The sequence below is a fragment of the Sus scrofa genome, chromosome 1 (assembly GCF_054392235.1).
Source record: "Sus scrofa isolate SSC_HxYL_T2T_F1_AM1 chromosome 1, Sscrofa_HxYL_maternal_Yorkshire_Landrace_v2.0, whole genome shotgun sequence".
Classification (NCBI taxonomy): domain Eukaryota; kingdom Metazoa; phylum Chordata; class Mammalia; order Artiodactyla; family Suidae; genus Sus; species Sus scrofa.
Genome location: NC_139383.1, coordinates 281,276,114 through 281,300,963, shown reverse-complemented (window position 1 = coordinate 281,300,963; position 24,850 = coordinate 281,276,114). Strand labels below are relative to the sequence as shown.

At 46.0% G+C, this 24,850-nt stretch overlaps 1 protein-coding gene across 28 annotated transcripts in view; it reads right to left on the bottom strand.

Moving 5' to 3' along the window:
- The window catches only part of GARNL3 (GTPase activating Rap/RanGAP domain like 3), a 147,651-nt gene that overhangs the window by 60,291 nt on the left and 62,510 nt on the right, over positions 1-24,850 (bottom strand). For all 28 annotated transcript variants that reach the window (XR_014826924.1, XR_014826925.1, XR_014826944.1 and 25 more), the window contains 3 exons: positions 19,735-19,809; positions 6,478-6,577; positions 4,762-4,880 (listed from right to left, as the gene is read on the bottom strand). Coding sequence is in view for 7 of the 28 variants with exons in the window: in XM_084995476.1 (XP_084851602.1) it covers positions 4,762-4,880; positions 6,478-6,577; positions 19,735-19,809 (294 nt within the window). In the remaining 21 variants the exon portion in view is untranslated. The remainder of the gene's footprint in view (positions 1-4,761; positions 4,881-6,477; positions 6,578-19,734; positions 19,810-24,850) is intronic.

The window sequence follows — 24,850 nt, the reverse complement described above, 5'->3', positions numbered from 1 at the left end:
AACTCACTGAGCGAGGCCAGGGATCGAACCCATAACCTCATGGTTCCTAGTCAGACTCATTTGTACTGTGCCACGATGGGAAGTCCCTTATTTATTTTTAAATTTATTTTCGTTTTTAAAATTTTAGTGGAGTGCAGTTGACATACAATGTTGTGTTAGTTTCAGGTGAACAGCAAAGTGAACCAGTTATAGGGATACATACATCCATTCTTTCTCAGATTCTTTTCCCATGTAGGTTATTACAGAACACTGAGCAGATTGCCCTGTGCTACACAGCGGGTGCTTGTTATGTATCTGTGTTACATAGCGTCGTTTTACATGTTAATTCCAACCTCCCAATTTATCCATCCCCCATGTTCCCCCTTTGGTAGCCATTAGTTTGGTTTCTAAATCTTTGGGTCTGTTTCTGTTTTGTAAGCTCTTTTGTATCACGTTTATAAGAGTCCACACATTAGTGATCTCATGTGATACCTTCCTCTGACTTACGTCACTTAGTGTGCTAATTTCCAGGTCCATTTATGTTGCTGCAAATGACAACATTTTATGCTTTTTATGGCTGAGTAATATTCCTGTATATATGTACCACATCATCTTTATCCAAACCTGTTTATGGGCATTTAGGGTGCTTCCCAGTCTTGGCTACAGTAAATAGTGCTGCAGTGAACATGGGGTGCATACACCTTTTCAAATCATGGTTTTCTCCAGATATATGCCCAGGAGTGGGATTGCTGGATCATAGTCTGTATTTAGTTTTTCAAGGAGCCTCCACACTGTTCTCCATAGTGGCTGCATGAATCATTTCTTTAAATGCCTTTTTCTTTGGGTTTAGAAGAAACGCAGCCAGAGACGTGCAAGACATTTTCAAGCAGTAACTGAGCTATGTTACTGTCTAACAACAGATGTGTGCTCACGGCAGGAGTGAGGGAGGGCTGAGGAGCCCGTGTCCTTGGGTTTCCTGCAGCCTTCGGCACTGGTTTTGGGCCAACAGCGGAGCGACAACTGACCCCTTAGGCCAATGTTCTGCTTTGATGTGTTCAGCTCTTCACTGCCCTTCAGCTGGCAGCAAACACTTGCCCAGCCGTAGCACATAATCTAGGACCTAGAGAAGAGGCACTGGCACGTCTCAGTAGAAGGGGACTAGTGCTCCTTCTGCCCACCCCATGCTGCCTCCACGGTGGTCCTGGATCCAACTCCCACCTCCTTGACTTCTCTCCTACTATCCAAGGGTCATCCCCCCAGCACTCCTGTTTCTCTGGTATTTCTCGTGCCTTCTGTCTGGATGCCCCCTGCCCCTTTCTCCACTCTTTATGCGGCTAGTTCCCTTTCACCCCGAAGAACTCCTATTTTTCTTTTCTTTTTTTTTATTCTTTGGCCATCCTAGCAGCATGTGGAAGTTCCTGGGCCAGGGATTGAACCCATGCCACAGCAGCCACCCAAGCCACAGCAGTGATGTCTTTGCACCACCAGCGAACACTCTGCAGGTCTCTCTAAATGTCACCTCCTCAGGAAGCTGTCCCTGGACTATCTTACTGCGGCAGGTCTCCTGTGCTGTTCTGTCTTTGTTTCCTTCAGCGTGCTTATCACAATTTATAATGCAATATAGGTGCTATCTTTGGAAAGTAAAGTAAGCAAAAATTTCCCTTGCATTTGCTCCACTCTTCCTCCTCCAGTACCTGGTAACCCTCCTCGGTGAGGAGGTGAAGCAACTATTATTTCCTGAAGGGAGAAGATAGGACTGAGAAAATCTACTCCAGCAGGTAGCAGAAATGGGACACCGACCCTACCTTGGTGGAAGGAAGGAAGGAAAGGGAAGACAGGAAAGCTAAGGGGTTAGATGCTGGGGCCCTTGAGTCCTCCGAGGGTGCGACTTGATAGGGGTGGGGGTGGGGAAGCTGCAGGCACATCAAGGTAAGACCTGCAGGCATATGGACTAGAGGCTCACTTCCCAGGCAGGGCCTCCACAGGAATCCTGAAGTCCAGGTAGAACTTGTTTGGACACTTCGAGGGGCAGTAACTCGGAAGCTTCAAGCATGGTTGGTCAGCAAGATTAGACCTGAATGTCAGGCAATGCTCCCGCCTCCTCCTGTCTGACCCATTGCTGGCAGCTGATAAACCAGTGGGAAAGTACAGCGCTTCCAAGAGGCCCGGCAACCGGCAGAGACCTGGCACCAAGTCAGAGAGTTCACACTGCAGTGACCTCACGGCTGGGGCCATGGACTTCAGGCACAGGTGCTTTCCAATGCCCCCGCCCCCCAAAAGCCGCAGGACTCCAGTTACACCTAATGGTTCCTCCTCTGTGATAGACCAGAGAGAAGTCAGAGGGCCCATGTGGATCCCCAGTCCTCTTCTCCTGCCCCCGTAAGGTCTCATCAACACCCTCTTCATGCACCCGAAGAGTAACTTTAGGAGGAACAGACATCAGAGAGGCTGATTATTTGCCCCAAAGAGACAGAGTCATCCAAAGAGAATACGAGAGCCAGGAGAGACAGGAATACTGTAACAGGCGAACATAAAATAAGTAAGTTAAAAAAAAAAAGAAATGGAGGGAGCTGAAAACAATCTTCCTGGTGCAGAAGATAAGAGGCTTTGGATGAAGGCGCTATCACTTCTCAGTGGTGAATAAGGGGAAGGGACTCTCACGCCTGCACTCGGGGAAAACTGGCCCCCCTTCGCCAGCACTATCTTCTAACACCGAAGCGTAATCTCTGCTTCCAGAACAGCTATACTGCAGGCAAGACGGATCCTAACTGCAGTGGCATCGGGGTGGGGTGCCAGGGGGGCGGTTAGGGGTAAGGTCCAAACTTTTCTGTGGGAAATAATTCACGAGTAAGATCTAACTTTATTTTATAGCAGACTTTTACCTCAAACCTGCTTAAAGAAAGAAAATTTTTCTGAAACATAAGATAGCAGTTTATATAAATAGAGGTAGCAGAGTGCACTGGTTAAGCTGGACTTCAGTTCATTAATTATTAATCATTTAATTAATTCATTCAACAGATATTTATCGAGCTTCTTCTATGTGCCAGGCACTGGGCTGGCTGGTGGGGACACTGAGAATAAAGCAGTTATGTCCCCTATGTTCATGGAGCTCATGGTACAGGGAGAGGGACAGTGTGAGTCGAAGTACATATAGAGTTAATTATGCACAGTGGCGTCAGCTCAGCATGCAGTCTTGGGTTCTGCCTGATCTGCCACCTACTGGCATGTGGCCTTGGCCATGTCATTTAAGCTCCCTACACTGTAATAACACATGCCTTTGGACGACTTACCTGGCGTGCAGTAATGCTCAATAAATGTTTGATTTTATTGTTATTACTGTTACTAGTGTTAATTAACACAAAACGTTCCTAACCACCTGCAGGGGCTCCTGGAAATTTTTTCGGGGCCTTTTGAAGTTGCTCCGTTGTTGCTATATATGTGTGCATGCAGGCTAATGTGTATGTGCGTGTATAAAAAAAATTTCTGTTCTTTTAAGTGTCTGTATTATCTCCTTTCCAAAAAGATCTACAGAGGAATTTTGATATAGTATATGGCTGAGATAAAAATCAGCATACAATTATTTAAATAATTGGACTTTGACAAATGTACCCAACACAGGGGACCACTAAATAGCAGGATGAACATTTTCAAACTGTGGTCTGTTCTACTGCTTTTTATTACTTTATTTCTTGGCTGCGCCCATGGCGTGCAGTTCTCAGGCCAGGGATCAAACCTGAGCCACAGCAGTGACCATGCTGAATCCTTAACCATTAGGCCATCAGGGAGCCCCATTTTTTAGTGCTTGTTTAATTATACACTGTACTCACCAATTCAAGAATAAAATGTTTTATGGGTAAATTTTCAAGCAAGATCTTGGTTAGTGTAGTCTTGCTGGCACTCCTCACCCTGTGAGCCACAGTCCAGAACATTCTCCATTTTACAAAGAAGACTATAGAGGCTCAGAGGGCATGAGCAGTTTTCTCAAATGCATACAAAGTGAGGTTGTTACTGAGGTGATTTGATCCTAGTTGGTTTAACTCCAAACCCTTTGCTCTTTCCAGGGTCGATATTATCTCTAAAACAATGCTCTGAAAAGCACAAAAAAAAAAAAAAAAAAAAAAAAGAAGAGAAAAAGACACTAAAAAAGTAAAAGATGAAAGAGATCAAATACAAGAATTACTAGGAAAATTCAGATAACAGGAAAAGAAGTAACACTAAAGAACATAAAAAAAAAAAACCTTTCCTGAGCTAAAGACCCATGTCCTTGAGTTGAAAGGGCTCGCTTTCAGCCAGCTGCCCCCAACTAAGAGTTCAGAGCCCACTACGGGCAGGAGGCACTTGTCAAATCTAGAGTTGCTTTTCTACCTCGTGAGATCGATGAAAGGAGCCAAGCCTCGAAGAAATCCTAGAGGCACAGCTGATTCAGCGGCTGCCTGAAGGCTCCTGGAAAGAGGAGACCCGCAGGGGCTGTGCTCACGTGACAGTATTACATTCCTCCACAAAATTTTGTTTATTTTAGTGGATGGTGAGTCAGTTCATCGCTTTCCGTAGGAGGGGCAGGGAACGTGGATATAGTCACAGATTCCCCGGGGGCAGAGATGACGGGAATGGCCATGTCCGCTTCGTGGCTCGTGTAGGAAAAGTTGCTGTGGGGCGGTCTCCCTGGTGACCAGGCTCATCCTCAACATCCAAACTCTAAAACCCTCACCGAAAAAGGCTGACAATGACACTGGCTCACCTCGGGCGTGGTGATGAAACGCCAGGTGCAGGTCAGATACTCACTGTTTTCCTCCAAAGGATGGCACGGTACTGGGGGACGCGCTGATTGTTCTGGTCAGACAGGGTCACCGACAGGAAGAAAGGGCTCTTCTCTGCATCGTTTCCAATGTAGTTCTGATGGACTGGAAGAGAGGCGGGGTCAGAAGCATGAACACGCAGTGGGCTCTTCCAGGCCCCGGGAGCGGGAGGCACCGCAGGTGGGAGGCAGCCCTTCCCACAGGATCAGGGACCAGTCCTCTCCAGCCCAGCTCGGGACAGAACCCGGTGACTCTATACTAATCATGCTCTCTTGCTGCCCTGGCGGATGCGCTTGGGAATGAACCCAATTCTGGCCAATGAGACAGGAGGAGGAGTGTGACAAGGGGTTTCTGGAAAGGCTATCTCATTGCTGAAAATGGTCTTCTTTTTTTCCCTGAACGTGGTGATGTCTAGAAGTGATGCCTGGAACGGCTGCAACCATCCTGTGACCCCGAGGAGGGCCAGCATGGATGATATCACTGAGCCTCTGACTCCACCAACCCCGAGCCTGCCCTCCCTCTGGGTCTCTTGTATCCTTTATTGTGTAAGCCAGTTGAGGCAGCTGAAGGTATCCAAACGGATGGCACCACCTTTCTCTAAAGTCATCATTACTCCAGGCGCTATGCTTTCAAGCATTTGGGAAGATGGCAACTTTCCCTGATTTCGTTCTTTATAAAAGAGATACGCCTTGCCAAATAAGGGAGCTTCTTAGAATAATACAGTATCAGATTTTTAAAAAGATATCATTTGGGTCCGATCACTCTCATTTTCTAGCTCAAGTAGTACCTCTTCTACAAATAAATAAATGCATTAGCCAGCAAGCAATGTATCAGACTCGTTTCTAATGCCGCTATAGCGATGATTCTTCCAGTTCTGATACCTTCTGTTACACCTGTCTTCCACCTCTCTGTATATGTTCACGTGAACCCTTCACTTCAGATGCGCATCACTATTCATGACAGAGCTCCTGGTACGTGCCAGGCACCAGGCTTCGTGTTTTTCTTGCATATCTCCGGGACACGTCTGTTCAAGCCTCCTGGGTATGTACAGTAATACCCCTCCCTACTTTACAGATAAGGAAATTAAGACTCAGAGAAAGGGGGAGCAACTAGTGTAATGCCCTATGTTGATAACAGAACAATTCGAACCCTGTCTGTAGCCTCTAAGAGGGCAGGGATCACAACTGCCCTTGCCAGGACACACTGGCTGGAACACAGCAGGGGATAAACAAAGACCGGTCACCAGAGGCTACAGTGTCACACCTCTTTGCTCCTTATTGGCCCTAGAGTGAGGAATCATTTCTCCCCTGCATTGCCTTGAATGAAATGTTCAAGACCCACTATAGACAGGGTATGGCCTTGCTCAGTCTACAGCTGTTTTGTACCCTGCTAATTCTTCTTAACTCTCAAATCACTCATTCAGACTATCTAATGTCCTCTAACCCCCCAGGGACAAAAACAATGGTCAAAAACTAAATAAACAACACTCAAAAATTAAAACCATGAGAAAAACTGCTAGGGCTGAGACTCTGAATTAAATCTTCAAATCTCCAACGCTTACAACTGACATTGGAATAAAATGCCCCAAACTCAGTGTCCCCAAACCGGTAAGTTTCGCGCAGATAGGGTACCAGAATGAACACCAACACGAATTTTCATGTTGAATATCCTTTCTTCCCAACCACTGTAATGGCAAAATTACCTTGTCCTAAAAAATACTTGAAATACCATCTGGTGTGGTATTCTGGGTTCTCTAAGTGCACGTCTGTCCTTCGCCAAGTACCTGGCAGAGCCGTTGCGTTCTGTAATGGAAAAAAGTAATGCCATTAAGAGGCTTATTTAAAAAGCAAACAAGATGGCAGTGAACCAGATGCCAAAGAACCAGAAACGTCACTGTCAAAGCATACCAACAGGGCTGTACCCACATGTTCTCATTAGAAAAGATACCCAGTCTAAGTTTACATCATAGAAATTCTGAAGGTCCTTGGAGCAGGAAAAAGAACTAAATGAACCAGTAAGTTAAGCTATGTCTAACTTGAGTATAACCTGAGCTTAAAGTTTTTCTCCTTTCTAGGTCATAGCTTCCACAATATGTGGGAGTTGGTGCCCTCTAGAGGCACACCCTTCTGTTACCCTGGTAACAGGCATGTTTTACCTGGAATACATTTGGCATCATCTTTTTTTTTTTTTTTTTTTTTTTTTTTTTTTTTTTTTTGTCTTTTTAGGGCTGTGCCTGTGGCATATGGAAGTTCCCAGGCTAGGGGTCTAATTGGAGCTGTAGCTACCGGCCTACGCCAGAGCCACAGCAACTCGGGATTGGAGCCGCGTCTGCGACCTACACCACAGCTCCTGGCAATGCCAGATCCTTAACCCACTGAGCAAGGCCAGGGATCAAACCTGCAACCTTATCATTCCTAGTCAGATTCGCTAACCACTGAGCCATGATGGGAACTCCTTGGCAGCATCTTATTTATGAGTTCATATTCTTTCTAGAATTTAAAAAAGTTATCATAAGTAATTCAATTATTGTGGAAAAATAGAGATAAACTTAGTGAATATTCTAAATTCCCTATTCAAAGATAATCATTGGGAGTTTCCACTGTGGCTCAGCAGGTTAAGAACTTGACATAGTGTCCGTGAGGATGTGGGTTTGATCCCTAGTCTCCCTCAGTAGGTTAAGGATCCAGCATTGCTGCAAGCTGTGGTGTAGGCTGCAGACGCAGCTAGGATCCTGTGTTGTCGTGGGCGTGGCATAGGCTGGCAGCTACAGCTCCAACTCCAGCCCTGGCCAAGGAACTTCCATACGCTGCAGGTGCATCTGTAAAAAGAAAAAAAGAACAAAGATCATCATTATTAATGATCTGGTAAGGCTTCCTCTAATTTTTTCCCCTACACGTACATATGTACTTTTCCTACCAAAATGGAATCATACTGAACACACAGTTTGAAACTCCACTGGCATCTACATTGTGCCATGTGTGTAAGACAGACTACTGGAACGTTCCTTTCTGATTCCGCCATGCCTCTAGTGATTTACTAGACGATGGTGGTCAGTTTCTTTATCACACTGAAGAAGTTCCCTTCAATTCTGAGTTTATGAAGAAATGAATATTGAATTTTACTAAAAGCTTTTTTTTTTTTTTTTGGCAACTACTGAACCAATAGGTTAAATGGGGAAAGTCATAGTAATGTGTCATGAATTAGACTAATGGCTCTTCTGATGCTGAATGGTTCTCAGATTTCTGGGATGTACCCTACTAGGTATTCTTTGATACACTGCTGGATTTTAAACAGTGACTTAGGTATCATATTTATTAATGCGATGAAGCCATAGGTTTCTTTTCTGTATGATTCTGTCACGCTTTCAGGGCTGTATTACTTTGTAAAGCGAATTCGAATGCTGTCTTTCTCGTTGCCCTGGAAGTACTGACCTTCACTGAAAAGCTCTCAGTGCCAAGTACCAGGCCAAGTATTTTACATGCATCATCTCTCTAGCATCTCCACTGACTCATGCAGCAGAGTCGGTTCTAGCCCTGTACGTTCAGATGAGGAAATTGCAGCTTAGAGAGTACAGGTATGTTGCCTAAGGTTGCAGAGATAACAAGCACTGGAGCTGAAGCTGAAATCAGTTCCAAGGTCAGTTTTTTCCCCCCACTTTAAAAAAATCTTAACCATTATATAATTTTCTGCATCCTGTGCTGAATGTTGTCTTTTTAATCTATCAAAAGGTTAAAAAGTGGATTAAAATTTCATAGTATTATTGTGTTTTCACCAGGTTTTCTTGACTTAAAAAAATCAGCTATATGGCAAGAATAAGCAGAGTGCAAAAAGAACCTTTATGCCTTTCTCCTCAAACATAAATTCTATTTTAAAAGCTCCAAAATTATTCTTAATCTAAAAGCAAATGCCATCCAAAGATATTTGTGTGAATTTTCTTTCCTTTTTTTTTTAAAAAAAATCTTTTCAATAACGATTTTTATTTTTTCCATTATAGCTGGTTTACAGTGTTCTGTCAGTTTTCTACTGTACAGCAAGGTGACCCGGTCACACATACACGTATACATTCTTTTTCTCACATTATCCTGCTCCATCACAAGTGACTAGATATAGTTCCCAGTGCTACACAGCAGGATCTCATTGCTTATCCACTCCAAAAGGCAAGAGTTTGCATCTGTTAACCCCAAATTCCCAGTCCATTCTTTATGCCTTTTACCAGATTCACCTCCTATTAATATTTTATCCCATTGCCATTTGTTCACTACTCTCTCTCCCTTTACACACACACACACACACACACGTTTTTTTCTGAATCACTTCAGACTAAATTGCATAAATAGTAGTCCTTTGTTTCTAAATACTTCAGTGTGTATTTCCCAAGACCAGGAATATCTTCCTACTATAACCACAATACAGCTTTAAAAGCATTTGTAAATGTAACCTTGGTACGATACTTTAATCTACCATCTGTCTTCCAATTTTGTCAACGGACTCAACAAAGTGCTTCAAGCATTTTCCCCTTTCATTACAGGATCATTTAGTTGTCATGTCTTTGTCGACTCCTTTAATCTGGAACATTTCCGGTATTTCTGAAGAACAGAGCACACACCCCCCCCTTTTTCAAAAGCACTCCTCATCTGGGGTTTGTCTGCTATTTCTTGATGAGATTCAGGTTATGCTTGGTTGGAAGACTACGTAAGTGAGGACCCTCCTGTTCAGGGGATCATAGTTCAAGATGCCCATTTGCTCCTCACTGCTGATGGTCATTCAAGATGCGGCCTCTTAGTTTTGATCTTCCGGTGGGATTCGAGGAGAGCATATAATTGGACTTTGTTCCTGGTAGAGTTTCTGGCTGATGCATTGTCAACAGCTATTTGTTTAATAACCATAACCATGGACAGTACTCCTGGTCCGCAGTTCTTTCCACTGGGCCACCATGTGGCAGGTGTCCAGCAGGTGGCCTCAGGTATCATCTGATCAGACATTGGCAGGGTCCCAGCCAAGACGGCTGGCCTTACGCAGTCAGCCCCACAGTGGATGGTGTCATGGTCCCAAGGCCCTGATCCTAGGAAGCATCAGCAGAGCCCGGAGAGGAGACTCAAGTCACCACCGGGACATTTAAGCCTCTCGAGCTTACAACACCTGCATGGCTCAGAGAGCTTTCTGTATTAGCATTCTGGTGCTTTCTGATGGACACTGAACTTTGAGAATCCATGCTTTAGACCAAGGGTTCTAAAAGAATCCAGAGGGAGCATGGACTTGGATGAGGAAAAAAAAGCCTCATTTTCCTTAGCTTCTAACTAAAATTTAGTATTTCACTAAATTATGAATACATGCCAAAAACTACATTACAATGAACAGCCTTGATAACCATGTTACCATAAAAAAAGAGTCACAGATACTTTAACTCATGATAGTGATTGCTGATACCTCGAAATACTGTTTACACCCTTCACTGCTCAAAATTACAACAGTTAATGAGACCTGCTGCTGGATTTATTATTTAATGCAGTAAATGAAAAGCATGTGTATTACAGTATCATAATTTAGGTTTAAAAATATATATATATTTGGCTTTTTAGGGTCGTACCCATGGCATATGGAGGTTCCCAGGCTAGGGGTGGGAGCTGTAGCAGCTGGTCTATGCCACAATCACAGTCACACCAGATGCGAGCCGCATCTCCGATCTACACCACAGTTTATGGGAACACCGGATCCTTAACCCACTGTGAGAGGCCCAGGATCGAACCCGTGTCCTCATGGATACTAGCCAGATTTGTTTCTGCCAAGTCACGAAGGGAGCTCCTTAAAAGTCATTTTGATAACTGTTTCAATACAACCATTTTCCTTGTAATTCAACTTATTTTGCTTTATGCATTTAAAAATACTATTCTGAGAAGGGGTTTCAAAGGCATAGGGAACGACTCCCCCCACACTGTGGACCTGCTGAAGCCCTTGAGTCGGCTGACTCCCCTTGCAGAGTTCTGTACACTCACAAGCGCAGAACCGAATAGCACAGGGCAGGGCAAGATGCAGCACAGCACCCTGCAGGGAGAGATGGGCCTCCCGCCAGGTGCATGCCCCAAACCGCCACTGAGCACAAACCATCACTTTTCTCCCCCCCCTTTTTTCTTCACTTATCTTTTCTTAAGGATCAAAAAGTTACTTTTTTAACTTTCACCTTCACTGAATACTTACCTCACCTGGGGGAAAAAAAAAACCCAACACCAAAAAAGTTGTGAGTCTCGCAGAGAAAGACACTTCTCGTCCCTTGTTAAAAGCACATGTGATGAGGTGTCAAGACAAGAATATATGCAGGAACTGACAGAAGAAATGGAGACTAAGCACGAAAAAAAAAAAAAAAATCCCTCTGCCCAGGACCCCAGAAGAAGGACTCTGAAAACGAGCTCCAATTTCTGACGCCACGGAGTAGAAATAGACGGTACAGGGCACAAGTCTTAAGTGTCCGGTGAAATGGTTTTTAAATAGCTATTCATCCTGGTAACCACTACCTGACCAAGACAGAAAAGCTCCCTGGGACCCCAGAGGGCTTCTCGGGGCCTTTCCCATCATCGCTCACCCACCCTGCGAAAGGTCACCGTCATCCTGACGGCCGGCCCCATAGACTAGTTTTACCTGTTCTTGAACTTCAGAGAAATCAAATCATATCATGTGTAGTCACCTGAGTCAGGCTCTTTGACCTTCAACATTATGTCTGTGACATTCATCCGGGGGATGCCGTAGTTCCCTCTGTCCCGAGGCCACATGAGCAGTCCACGTATGAACTCCAAGGTGTATGTATTCACGCTTAGTTGATGGACATACGAAATGCTTCCAGTTTTCGTTATTAAGAATAAAGCCACGATGCACACACCGTGCCTGTCCCTTGGTGGATGTGAGCACCCATCTCTTTTGGGTGTACATCCTGGGGCCCAGAGGATGCAGGTGTTCAGTTTGAGCAGATGCTGCCAACAGCTGCCCAGAGGGAAGGCATCAACGTACACTCTTAGCAATAAATAGGATTTCCGTGGCTCCGCATCCTCTGACCAGCTCTTCGCGTTTCAGTCCTTTTAATTTTAGCAGTTCTGGAGTGGGTGGAGTAGTACCCAATGGTGGTTTTAATTTAGCAATAAATCTTACCTATTTTAAGTATGACCTATTTTACAGAGGATTGCAAAGATACAGAAGCTTCTGACGGCACTTTAAGGTGACAATGACACAGGACCACATCATTTACTTGACATCAATAAGAAAGTGAGGAGGAAATATTCTGATGAGCAAAGCTGAACACTGCAAACGTCCACACTAATTTTAGCCCGTTTAGATAATGATTCGCTAAAAGACATTTAATTCTTCTATGCTGCAGACACGCCTGACCACACCCGCAGGATGGAACAAGTCCTGAAACCGAGAAATCCTGAATCGCTTCTGCATCAAATTCCAAGGCCCACAAAACCTCTTACTGCCTACCTTCTTTCTTTCTTTCTTTTTTCCTTTTTCTTTTTCCCACTGTACAGCATGGCGACCCAGTTACACATAACACGTATACATAGTTTTTTTCTCCCATTGTCGTGCTTCGATGTAAGTATTTAGATGTTCTCAGTGCTACACAGCAGGATCCCATTCCATTCCAGGAGCAATAGTTGGCATCCCTTAATCCCAAGCTCCCAATCTCTCCCACTCCCCCCGGGCAACCTCAAGTCTATTCTCCAAGTCCACGGTTTTCTTTTCTGTGGAAAGGTTCATTTGTGCTGTATACTAGATACCAGATAATGAGTGATATCATATGGTATTTGCCTTTCTTTTTCTGACTTATTTCACGCAGGATGAGAGTCTCTAGCTCCATCCGTGTTGCTGCAAATGGCAGCTCTATTCACAACAGCCAAGACAGGGAAACAACCCAAATGTCCATCGTCAGATGATTGGATTAGGAAGATGTGGTATATATACCCAATGGAATACTACTCAGCCATAAAAAAGAAAGAAAGTATTTGTTTTTTTAAAACCACATTTATACTTGTGGGATGTGAAGGATGAAGCTTATATATGGCCAAGATATTTTGAGGAGAATTTTAGTCAAAATCCACGTATAATATCCTCCTTTTTATCTGAATGTTCTCTAATGTTTGAGCAGGGAACCCACACAACACAAGCACTCAAATGAGATCCATCGTTTTATACGATGCCTGTGATTTTTCAGTCTCTTCTAGAGTGAGTTCAATTAATGAGTGAATGCATTAAATCTGACTTTCCTTCACTTCCTAGGTTAGATTGCTGAAGGAATACTGGCCATAAAGAAGATGGATTTAAAAAAAATAAAGTAAAAAATTTTGACTTGCGAGTGTATATATATGCTGGTTGAAAAAAGTGAAATCACAAAAAAATTAAAATCCTTTCCTTCCCCCACACTCCCTGCTCTAATCCACTTCCTTCCCCTGTAATAACCTTGTTACCAGATTGGAGAGTCCCAGATCTTATGCATTTACAAAAATGTGGTAACACACATGCACACACGTCACACATTCACATACACATACATATATTTACATACGGACATATATACATATACACACATATAATTTGTTTTCACAAATGAGAGTACTATAGATATCACGGTGAGACTTTCTTTGCGTTTTAGGGCCGCACCCGAGGCATACGGAAGTTTCCAGGCTGGGGATCAAATCTGAGCTGTAGCTTCTGGCCTACACCATAGCCACAGCAACGCCAGATCCGAGCCGTGCCTACGACCTACACCACAGCTCATGGCAACGCCGGATCCTTAACCCACTGGGCGAGGCCAGGGATCGAACCCATGTCCTCACGGATACTAGTTAGGTTTGTTAACTGCTGAGCCACAGGGGAATGCCTGAAACTTATTTTTTCGCTAAAAAAAATCTTAGAAATATTTGTCATTACATACAGATCTATCTTGTTCTTTTAAACAACGACATAGATTTTTTTTTTTAAAATTCAACACTTCGGTTGAGCATAGGTGTGTAACATAAAAGGGCCTCAAGTGGAAAGTTAAGGTCCTTTAACCTCTTTCCTGATTTCCCATTTCCACTGCAGAAGAAATCGCTATTAACATCGTAGGCTAACAGTGAGAAGTTTTCTTGCCTATTGACAAGCTCCTTCCGTCCTTCCTTCCTTCCTTCTTTCTTTCCTTCCTCTTTCTTTCTTTTTTCCCTTTCTTTCTGGAAAAGGGATGCTATCATACAAATCATACTGGAACTTGCTTTTATGTCTAACTTGCTTGAATGAAAGTGTATCGTAAACATTTTCCTATGCTCTTTTGTATACCTCTACTCACTCTTTCTACCAGCTCCTAAGGCTGCCATCGTATAAAAGTATCATAATTTTCATAATCATTCCTCTACGGATGGAAACTGAGTTTGTTTCCAGGTTTTCTTCTTCTTTTTTTTTTTTCTATCTTAAAATAATGCTACACTGCACTTCATGGCAGTAGAACTGCTGGCCAAGGGGTGCACGCATTTTTAATGACTGCTGATGGCCTTGTAGTCATTTCCAAACCCCTCCCCACGCTAGGGAAGAGATCTGTAAAAGCTGCAAGACCGTCCCCTCCGCTGCAGCACAAACTAACCGACACACACAGGTGAGCTGTGAGGGAGGTCTCCGGTGACCTACCCGAGGGTCACATTCAGTTTAATTACTAATCTGAACGAACACACAGATGGCAGGGGAAGCACATCCCAAGGTAACAAAGATTCTCAGTGGGTGAGCTAATATGACAGGTGACAGAATCAAGATGTCAAAAAAAAAAAAAAAAAAAACCCTCTTGACAATTAGCAATTACAGGGCACGCTGTTGAGATTAAGTTCCGTGTGGACAAGGCAAAGCCCAGCACTTAGGTACACATAGGCCTGCCCAAGTTCGGAAGGGAGAAGGCCAGGGGCTACAAAGTAGCAATTCCCTCTTTTTTTTTTAAACCCAGCAGGAGACTGAGGCTCAGGGACCTGAGGTCTGAACCCAGGTTCGTGTGACTCCAAAACGGTCTCCACTACACCCTGAGGTTGCCTCACAGCTAAATAACAGCGCACGTGATAAAGGCAGGCTGGGGTCGGGGAGGGATACACACGGCAGGTTCACAGTGAGTCATCAGGCTTCATGAAGAAAGGAGCCTGGGTGCAGCCAGGAAGGGGGCAGCCTGCTTCCCTCTGGCTGCGTGGGGCGCACCTGGAGCCACGGGTTCACGTCCGAGCACCTCCACCTACAAGGTTCATTAAGGGCCTCACATGCGCCCGGGCTGCCGCAGTGAGGGTGACGATGAGTGGGACTGAGCTCACATCTTAGAGGAAAAGCGGCAGATGTCTTGGAAGGTTCGAAGGCCCGTCATGTTAAAGAAGGCGCAGCCTTACACGCTGGGCTCCAGGAACCATAAATAGAAACTCTTGAGCGGAAAACATAGACAGATGAATTCGGCTCAATAAAAAGAACTTTTTAGCAATTAGAGACGCTGAAAAACGGAATGAACTGCTCTAGGGTTGTGGTATAATGGGAAATATATATTTGGTCTTTGTCTGTGGCTCCCGGCACAGAGCTCCTGAGCCCTTGAGTAATAAGGGTGACAGGAGCATCTTTTGTTCCAATGAGACAACTCGTGGCCCCTAGCTGGCTTCAGGATGGGGCTGGGAGCTAGAGAGACCAGGCTTGATTAGAAGCTTGGAACATTCAGCCTCACTCACCCTGCAACCTCTGGGACAGGAAGAGAGGCTGGAGACAGAATTAACTATCAGTGCCAACGACTTAATCAAGCATGCCTACGGAATGGCCACAAAACCCCTACAGGATGGGGTTTGGGAAGCTTCTGGGCTGGTGAATCCATCAAAGAGCGGGGAAAGTGGGGCACCCAAAGGGGCCCGGGAGTCCTGTGCCCCACCGCCCATCCCCGCCCTCTGCATCGCTTCCATTTGGCTGTTCCCGAGTCGTATTCTTCGTAATAAATGGATATGGTGAGGAAAGTGCTTTTCTGAGTTGTGTGTCATTTCAGTGAATTACTCAACCTCAGGAGGATAGTTGTAGGAACCTCTGGACTTTGTAGCCATGTAGATGGATGTGTGAGTACCCTGGGGACCTAACACTTGCCACGGAGTCTAAAGTGAGGGCAGTATGTGGAGCAGAGCCCTGAAACCTTTGGAGTCTGACACAAGCTCCAGGTAGTCAGGGTCAGAATCGAACTGAATTGTAAGACAGTCAGTTGGTGTCAGAATTAGATGACATCCTGGGGGTTCCCATCGTGGCTCAGTGGAAACAAATCTGACTAGCATCCATGAGGATGCAGGTTCGATTCCTGACCGTGCTCGGTGGGTTAAGTATCCAGTGTTGCCGTGAGCTGTGGTTGGTGTAGGTCACAGATGAGGATTGGATCCCGTGTTGCTGTGGCTGTGGTGTAGGCTGGCAGCTGCAGCTCCGATTTGACCCCTAGCCTGGGAACCTCCATATGCTGCAGGTGCGACCCTAAAAAAAAAAAAAAAAAGAAGAAGAAGAAGAAGAAGAATCAGTTGACATCCAGAGGGGAAAACCTATCAAGGGGGTAGCAAATTTCCAAACATTTCTGGGGACACGTTCAGGCAGGGACAGGTGATTTAGCCTTACAAGACTGCTTCTCCCACCTGCAACTTCAGATGCTAATTGCAAATCCAGGTTGTCAACTGTGCTTCTGACCAATTGGCCAGAGACAGAAGGTTCCAATGACCGTCTCCTTGGGTTTGATTAACCAGCCAGAGCACAGAACTCAAAGAAACATTTTACTGCCTAGATCATTAGTTTATTATAAAAGGATATAACTTGGGAATAGCCGGATGGAACAGATTCGTGGAGCAAGGTATGTGATCTGGGGAGGTGGGTGGAGCCTGCCATTCTTCTGGAACCACCCCGTGTTCACCCATCTGAAAGCCCTCCAAACCCTGTCCTTTCAGCTTTTATGGAGGCAGCTATGACTGATTAAATCACTGGCCCTTGGTGACCGAACTCAATGTCCAGCCCTTCTCCCCTCCCAGGAGGTTGCAGCTGGACACAAGCTCTAACCCCACCAATCACGTAGTTGGTTCCTCTGGTGACCAGCCCACCTCTTAGGAAACTTAGGGGCTTTCCAAAAAGTCACTTGTTAACATAACAGAAGACACCAGTATCATTCTCATCACTTAGAAAATTCCGAGAGTTTTAGGAGTCCTGTGCCAGGAACAGGTACAAAGGCCAAAGGATATATTTCTTTTTATAAACCACAGTATTGCACTCTCTACCAAAAGGCAACTCATCTTAAGCCTTATGTTATTCCTGAAAATTCATCTTCAAGAGCAATGAGTAGCACACAATCAGGCAGCCAAGCACACAAACACAGTATATACCATGAGCATATGCCGGGAGAACCACCAAACAACAGAGGACCACAAAAACCTCACATGTTGGAATCATCAGTTACAGATAATAAAACCAGGATACCATGTTTAAAGAAATGAAAGACAAATCTGACATTATCCGAAGGGAGGAGTAAACTATAAAAAGTGACCAAGCAACCTCAGATTAAACAACGGTTTCTTAGATACGACACACACGAAAAAAAAAAAAAAATGAGATGAACTAGATAGCATCAAATTAAGAAACTTTTATGCTTCAAAGGACACACTCAAGAATGTGAAAAGGAGTTCGTTTGTGGCACAGTGGATTAAGGATCTGGTGTTGTCACTGCAGCCGCCTGGGTCACTGTTATGGTGTGGGTTTGATTCCTGGCCTGGGAATTTCCACATGCTGCGGGCCCAGCCAAAAAGAAAAAAAAAAAAAAAGAAAGTGAAAAAACAACCTACAGACTGGGAGAAAATTTTGGCAAATCATATATCTGACAGGGCCTAGGATCCATACTGTATCAAAAAAATGTAATAATAAAAGGAAAAGTAACTCAGTAATGAAACTGCTTTGCAATTTGTTTGTTCATGGGTTTCAAAAGCTTTAAGCACTGTACTGAGCCTTCTAAAGCTCTAACTGTTTTAACAAACTCGGAGCGAGCCTCGCTTTTCCCCTCTGAGTCTCAGGTTCCTCCGGTGGTCTTTTATCAGGCTGTGCACTGGCACCAGCCAGAGCTTTTAACTGAGGGCCATCAATAGAAAACCCAGCCAAGGTGCCCCAATGGTGCGCTCATGCTCAGTGGCTTTGGTGGAAACAAAATTTAAAACAGTATTTGAGCCTTGATATCATATTTCCCACAGTCGCAATCCGAGACAGGACTGTGCTTGGAACACAAAAGATTTGTTAAATCTGTAACTCCAGCAAAAGGTTCCAAAGATATTTGGTGACCTGTTCGTGGCCACACTGCTGGTGAATTGTAGGGCTATGATTAGAACCCAAACAGCCCAACTCTGTAGCCCCTGCTGCCCTGGATCCTCCTCAGGTGATTTCCGGTTCCTGACCTTGTCCTCTGGCAAATGGCATGGCCAGGTGACAGGGCCAGGTGAGGAGTGTTTGGTAACCAAAGGGTGTGGTGATTTCAGGACCATGTGAAGGTTCCATTTATGCGTTTCCGGGAGGCATGGATTTCCTCTAGACACTGGTCCTGGCAGGGGCCAGCGCTGTGCTTATGTGGGGTGGGGAGAGCCAGTGCAGTTTATTCATTTCAGGGTGACCTGAAGTTCTGCAAAATTCTGAAAGCAGAAAAAAAAATGTGTTGAGGTACAGCAACCTCTGGGGTCTTGGTACGTGGTGTTACGTTTCAAAGTAGATGCTTTCTGACCGCTGGAGGAGGAGGACTCGATGCTTCTTCTATGCAGATCAGTTGACATCGTTCTGGACAAGAAGTATGGGGGCACCTATTCAGGGGTCCAGTCCAAGATGGGACTGCCCGCTCTGCCTCACAGAGCGGTGGCGAGGGTACCACATCTGAGTGAAGGGGAATGCTAAGTTATGGCAAAGGTGAAGGTGAGCAACGGCTTCCCGAAGGCCGTGGCTTTCAGGTGAAATCCACAGCCCATCACCAAGAACACGGTCACGGAGGCGGTCAGGAGGCAAGGCTGGCTGCACCACACCAACAACCCTTATTACTGCTGCGGCTCTCACTGACTTCTCACCGTACGCTGGGCGTAGCGCTAAGAGCTTTCTTACAAGCTCAGCTCACTGAATCCTCTTAATAAGTCCAAGGCAGTTTCCTTCTTACACATGAAGAATCTGGGCTTCCGAAAGGCTGGCTGGTTACTTGCCTAGGGTCACACCCCTAGGAGCTGGGGGGACTGGAACCTGAACCCAGGGCTGCCCAATTCCAAAGCTGGGGGGGGCGCCTAAAGCACTCTGATGGGCTACCTCTCAGGGAAGCAGCAGAGACCACAGCTGCTGAGGGGGCTGAGGGGGCACTCTGCTGTTTAGGGGGCACACCCCAAGGGAGGAAGTGGGCGGTGGACGTTGCGAGGAAGACAGGCTGGGGCCGCGAGTCCCTGTGGCTACCGCAAGGACAGCCAACAGAACCCAGAACGGAGGCTTGGGCCCAAGCGGTGGCAGATGAGATTGGCCTCCTGTCCTGGGGCCCCCTCTGACTAGTAGTCACAGGGGTTTTCTGCATCTCTCTCCCAGACCCTGACATCGCTGGCACAGCAGTGTCAGGGGGACCGGCTCGGCATAGGGGAAGAGCTGGGGCCCGGGGGCCACTCACAAGGGTGTTGTGGCTGCACGCTTGCCTTTGGTCCCTTTGCTGGCAGACCGCCTTCTGGGTCTACCTGGCTTTATCGTGGATCTTTCTGAGGGTTTGCGTCACCCTGTGAATAGCGCCTTGCACACAAGGAAGCGCACGTCCCCCTCCGGTCTGCTCAAGCTAAGCTCTGAAGGGCTCCATCCATCGCCCCCTCCTGGGCTCCGTTTAGGCGGGTCTTCTGCGGGAACGAGGGTCACAGGCTGCTCAGGGCTGTTTCACAGGCACCAGAATCATGCGCCTGGGGACGAAACAGGAACTGGGACGCTTCCTTACCTCATCTGAAGAGCCGTTTTCCACCCTGAATCTTCCGGCCCTTTGGATGGCTCCATCGGCATCGCTGGAAATAAGCTGGGGGACAAAAGAGCACTCAGTGAGGAAGCTGGGACACCGGTTGCAACACCCCTTCCTTCCGTCTAGATCTTCAAACCCAAGGCGAGCTGGAGGGCCCAGCCTAAGCCCCGCACACAGTGAGGGCCCCACGGCCTTTAGGAAGCTGCAGAGCGAGGAATGCCTAACCCGCTCGAGGAGGGGACCAAAGTATCAAATCTAACTTTGAACAGATTCCAATGCTCGAAAGCACAGAAGTGATGCTCCCTGAACAACAACCTTAATACATGTCACGCGCAGCCAAGTGCAGATCACAGATGGCCAAACCAACGGCCAAGTCTCAAGTTCAGCTGCCCTCCCAGGAAAGCCTAAAAAACAATTAATGGTTGGCAGAAACTCAAGGCTCTACTACCATCACAGAAAGCTCTTCTTCTTATGCTTCAGTTTTAAACAGTTTCCAAAAGGCTGATTAGTCCCTTCCAAGGCAGGCAGGCTGTATTTTAGCTCCAGCAATGCTGTGCTTGCAAATAGATGGTCTTCATTCAAGGAGCCTGGTGCTGAGTCAAAACGAAATCAGGGCTTGATGCATCAGTCCTAAAATTACTGACTCAAGATGCAACTCGCTTTCTCCTAAATCTTCTAGATTCCTCAGCGGCAACTTGGGAAAATGACACGTCTCTTAAATCTGCCCACAATCCACAGTAAAGATCTGCCAGCAATTTCCATATCCCAGGCTCATTAGAACACACTTGCCCAGAGGCACAGCTCCCCACTCTTAACTCAAGGCTCACCCAGGAAAAAGACACCCGATTTCTTAAGAAACATTACCTTACATTTGCACTTGTGTTTGAGAGATATGAAAATCAGTGGAACAATTTCAGGAGGAAAAAACGCTACACCTTTTTCCAAGGAAAATTATTTGAAAAGGATTGATAAACTTCCCCCACAATAAATATAAAAAGAATATTATCTAATATTTATTGAGTGCCTCTACATGCCACGTACTCCTCTGGCCTTAAAAGATATTATCTCATTTAAGTCTAATAAAAACAACAACAAAGCAAGTGTTCTCCTTATTCTCATTTACACATGAGGAAACTGAGGCAGAGAAAGATGAAAATAACCAGCCGAGGTTGCATCCCATCCTCAGTAGGCCTGGGGTGTGAACACAGGCAGTCCAACTGCAGAACCCTGTTGTCCTCACCTAACTACTAGCCTCCCTGACCATCCCTCCACTGCCATCTGCACAGGGGAGTCTAGGGGAGTCTTTGCTTGTGAGCTTCTAGGGACTGTTAAAATCCAGACAATAACAAATCGGTTTCAAGTGAAGCATTACTGGTACAGGCTGCCTCAAGGGCTTTGGGAGAAGCATTCTGAGGTCACACCAGGACTTGGAAAGGAATGATTGCTGCAATCAATTACTAAGGTCAGACAAAAAAAAAAAGAAAAAAAAAAAACCCACTCCAATATTTAAAATGCCGCAGGTGCAGCCCTAGAAAAGACAAAACAAACAGACAGACAGACAGACAAACAAAAACCCCATTGCAATTACTAAGGTCGGCCATGGATGTGTAAAGACAGGGGGCGACGCACACCCCCCTGAATTCGAGGTTGGTAGATACTGTCCTCACTGTAGCCAGTCTCATCCAGGACTCAAAGGTTTGGGTGAAGAGCTGATGGTCATTCACTGACCCACCCATTCATTCACATAACAAATATGAATAGTGGTGGCCTAAATTCCAGACACTGCCAGGCACAGGCTACAATGCCCTTCTCCTTTGCTGAGATTCAAACAAGAAATGTGTTGCCTACCTTGATTAAAAGGCTCAAGAAGAAGAAAGGAAGGACATATTTAATGATTTGATGGTGAGAAAGAATTCAGCTCCCTCTGAACTACAATCACAAGATCTGTGAAGACCCTGAACCTTCAGTCTAACATGTCTTAACCCCATCACCAGCCCCCCCCCCACCTCCATCCAGGTCACTGTCATCTCTCCCCTGACAGTGACTGCAGTGCCTCCCACCTGGGCTGTGCAGCCACCTGCCGCTGCTTCGCTCTATCCCAGCCCCACCCCACTCCTGCCCACCAGAGGGCACACGCGAGCTCCCTTGCCTGGAGGGCCCTCCTCTCCCATCTTCCTCTCGGGAACACCTGCTCATCACTCAGTTTCACCCCAGTCCCCACTGTGAAGATACCTCTCCTGACCTCACTGCCTGGGAAAATGCTCCCTCTGCAAGCCTCAGAGAGGTTCTCAGGGCTCTGACTGGCATTTCTTTGTGTCATTATCTGATTCACGCTTGACTCTCCTCACGCACCCCTCTCTATTCCCACTGAGAAACTCCAGGAAGGCTATATTTTTCTCACCACTGCATCCCCAATGCTATGCTCACTGCCTGACAGTATCAATATTCACCAAATAGTACACAAGACATCCATGAACGCCAAATGAGCGCCCAATCTCTAGGGAAAAGACCAAAGGACTGGGGGTCAGAGCTATTCCAGTCCCGGAAACCAGAGAAGATTCATTACACAAGAGATTTCAAAGAAATCCCACCAAGTCTACCATAAAGGAAAGGCCAAGGTGAAGGACAGATCAAACCACCTGGATCACCCTCAGCAAGGGAAAGGCAGCCTAAGGAGCAACTTAATCCAACCCGGCAGGTCAAACCAAAGCCACTGAGCTCTCGCCGGCAGGGCCAGTGCGAGGTGAGGGTAGGTGTCAGGGCAGCAGGTGGGAAGGTGACCTCCCAGTCACACTGGGGAAGTGGTTCTCGGTGGCAGCAGAAGGGCAACGCCAGAGCTCCCTTGCCCCAACCCACCCTGCTCCCAGCTGGCCAGGACAGCGGGCTAACAAAGCAGAGGGTGATGGGGAGGCTGGTACTGATGGGGCCTGGGACACCAGCTGATGCGAAAGGGGACAGTGCTCCAGCAGATGAGGGGAAGAAAAACAAATCCTTTTATCACGGCAGAGAAGCTGTTTCCAGCAGTAGTTCCTCACAAGCCTCTGATGTGGCCAATTAAAATTAGCAAAATCTATCCACTCACCCCTTTGCTGAAAGGAGAGTGGACTCAGGAATGTCTACCGGAACCCGGGAAAATGTAGCATCCGGCACAACATAGAAGCCCTCTCCCCCGACTCTGTCTACAGGGTACAGAGCTCTGGCTGTTGCCAAAATCCACTCTCCCCATCTTCACAGTAAGCCGGACACATGGCGAGCCCACGCATTTCCCTCATCGTGGCCACTGACTTAGTTCTCCCCTCTTGAAGGAGGGTCAAAGTCCCAGATGGCATGTAGGGATCTCCGCCCTTCACAGAGGGGAGGTGCCTCCCTCACGTGTGCTTCCCCTCTCCCCTGGCTCAACCTCAATGACCAGAGAGACCTTGAAGTCCACCGTGAAGACGGTGGTTTCATCTTGAGCCTGAATGTATGGGGCAGAGCCCCCCAACAACTTAACATGCTTGGCTGGATTGTGACAGAAAAATCGGCTTGTTTTCAATTGCATGTTGATGCGCTAAGCAAATTATATACCTTGTATCCTATAAGAAAGAACAAAGAAAAAAAAAAACATGGAACCTACGACAAATCCAAAATTCAAAATGTGGAGACTGTTCTGAAGTATACAAGCAAATGTTTTAGGAACTATACTTACTGCAAAAAGCATAAGGAAATGTTAGGCAATTGCTAATTGTAATAATTTGGGCGGACACTGGATCTATGAAAATGGCACGCTCTGTGATCAGCTTTCAGAGAGAAAGCACAGTTTCTGAATTTTGAAATGCAGACCACATCTCACAGCGATCACACTGGCCTCCAAATGCGATACTGAGAAGAAAATGTCCCCAAGAGAGTAAATTAGAATATCGGTTTGAGATAAACAGAGGAAACGATGACCAGAAACACAGAGAACATACCCAGCAGAAGAATGCAAGGAATAATGGACTGGGGTGTTACTAAGATGGTCTTTGCGCAGAGAACCTGAGACGAACCAGATCATTCCCTAAACCAAGCACCCTCTGGTGAGGTCCCCGACTAACGAGAGGGACCACGACTAAAAGATGGTTTTATGTACTGCAGACCAGCCTGAAAGGCTTAGATGCAAAGGAGAGAGCAAGGCAGTCTGAGATCTCCCCACCCCAAAGCCAGCAGAGAGGAGGGAGCTGGTCAGTCTCCTCACAACAGGAGTATATCTGGCCCTTTGTTATTTTTCGAGAGAAATATCCAAAAAGGGCAGGCCCACATGTGCTCTGAGCTTTTTAGGTGCTCTGCCTACCCAGGGGTTCAGGGACCTGTAGGATGTTTTTTAATCGGATCAATCTTGATCTGCACTCCTGAAGGACGAAGTGAGGGAGAGGGGTAAAATGAGGAAGGGGACGATGGGGAGCCTGGAACCCCCCCCCAGAGGTCAATGGGGAGAACAGCACAGACACTGCACTAAACATCAGTGGGTTATACTCCCCTATCAAAGGAAAAAAGACTCAAGGACTGGGAACACAAATGTAATTCAGCCAACCAGCTGCCAAAGACAATCAAATAAAACAATACAATAAACACAATACGACTTGTATCCATGAGGACGTGGGTTTGATCCCTGGCCTCACTCAGTGAGTTAAAGATCTGGCATTGCAATCCTGAGAAACAAAAACCAAGCAGGGGGCATAACTTTCCCAGACTTTAAGAAATATTACAAAGCCACAGTCATCAAAACAGTGTGGTACTGGTATCAAAACAGATAGACAGACCAATGGAATAGAGCACCCAGAAATAAACCCTGACACCTATGGTCAATCAATCTTTGACAAGGGAGGCAAGAACATAAAATGGGAAAAAGAAAGTCTATTCAGCAAGCATTGCTGGGAAACCTGGACCGCTGCATGCAAAGCAATGAAATTAGAACACACCCTCACACCATGCACCAAAATAAACTCAAAATGGCTGAAAGACTTAAATATAAGACACCATCAAACTCCTGGAAGAGAACATAGGCAAAACACTCTCTGACATCAACCTCATGAATATTTTCTCAGGTCAATCTCCCAAAACAATAGAAATAAGAGCAAAA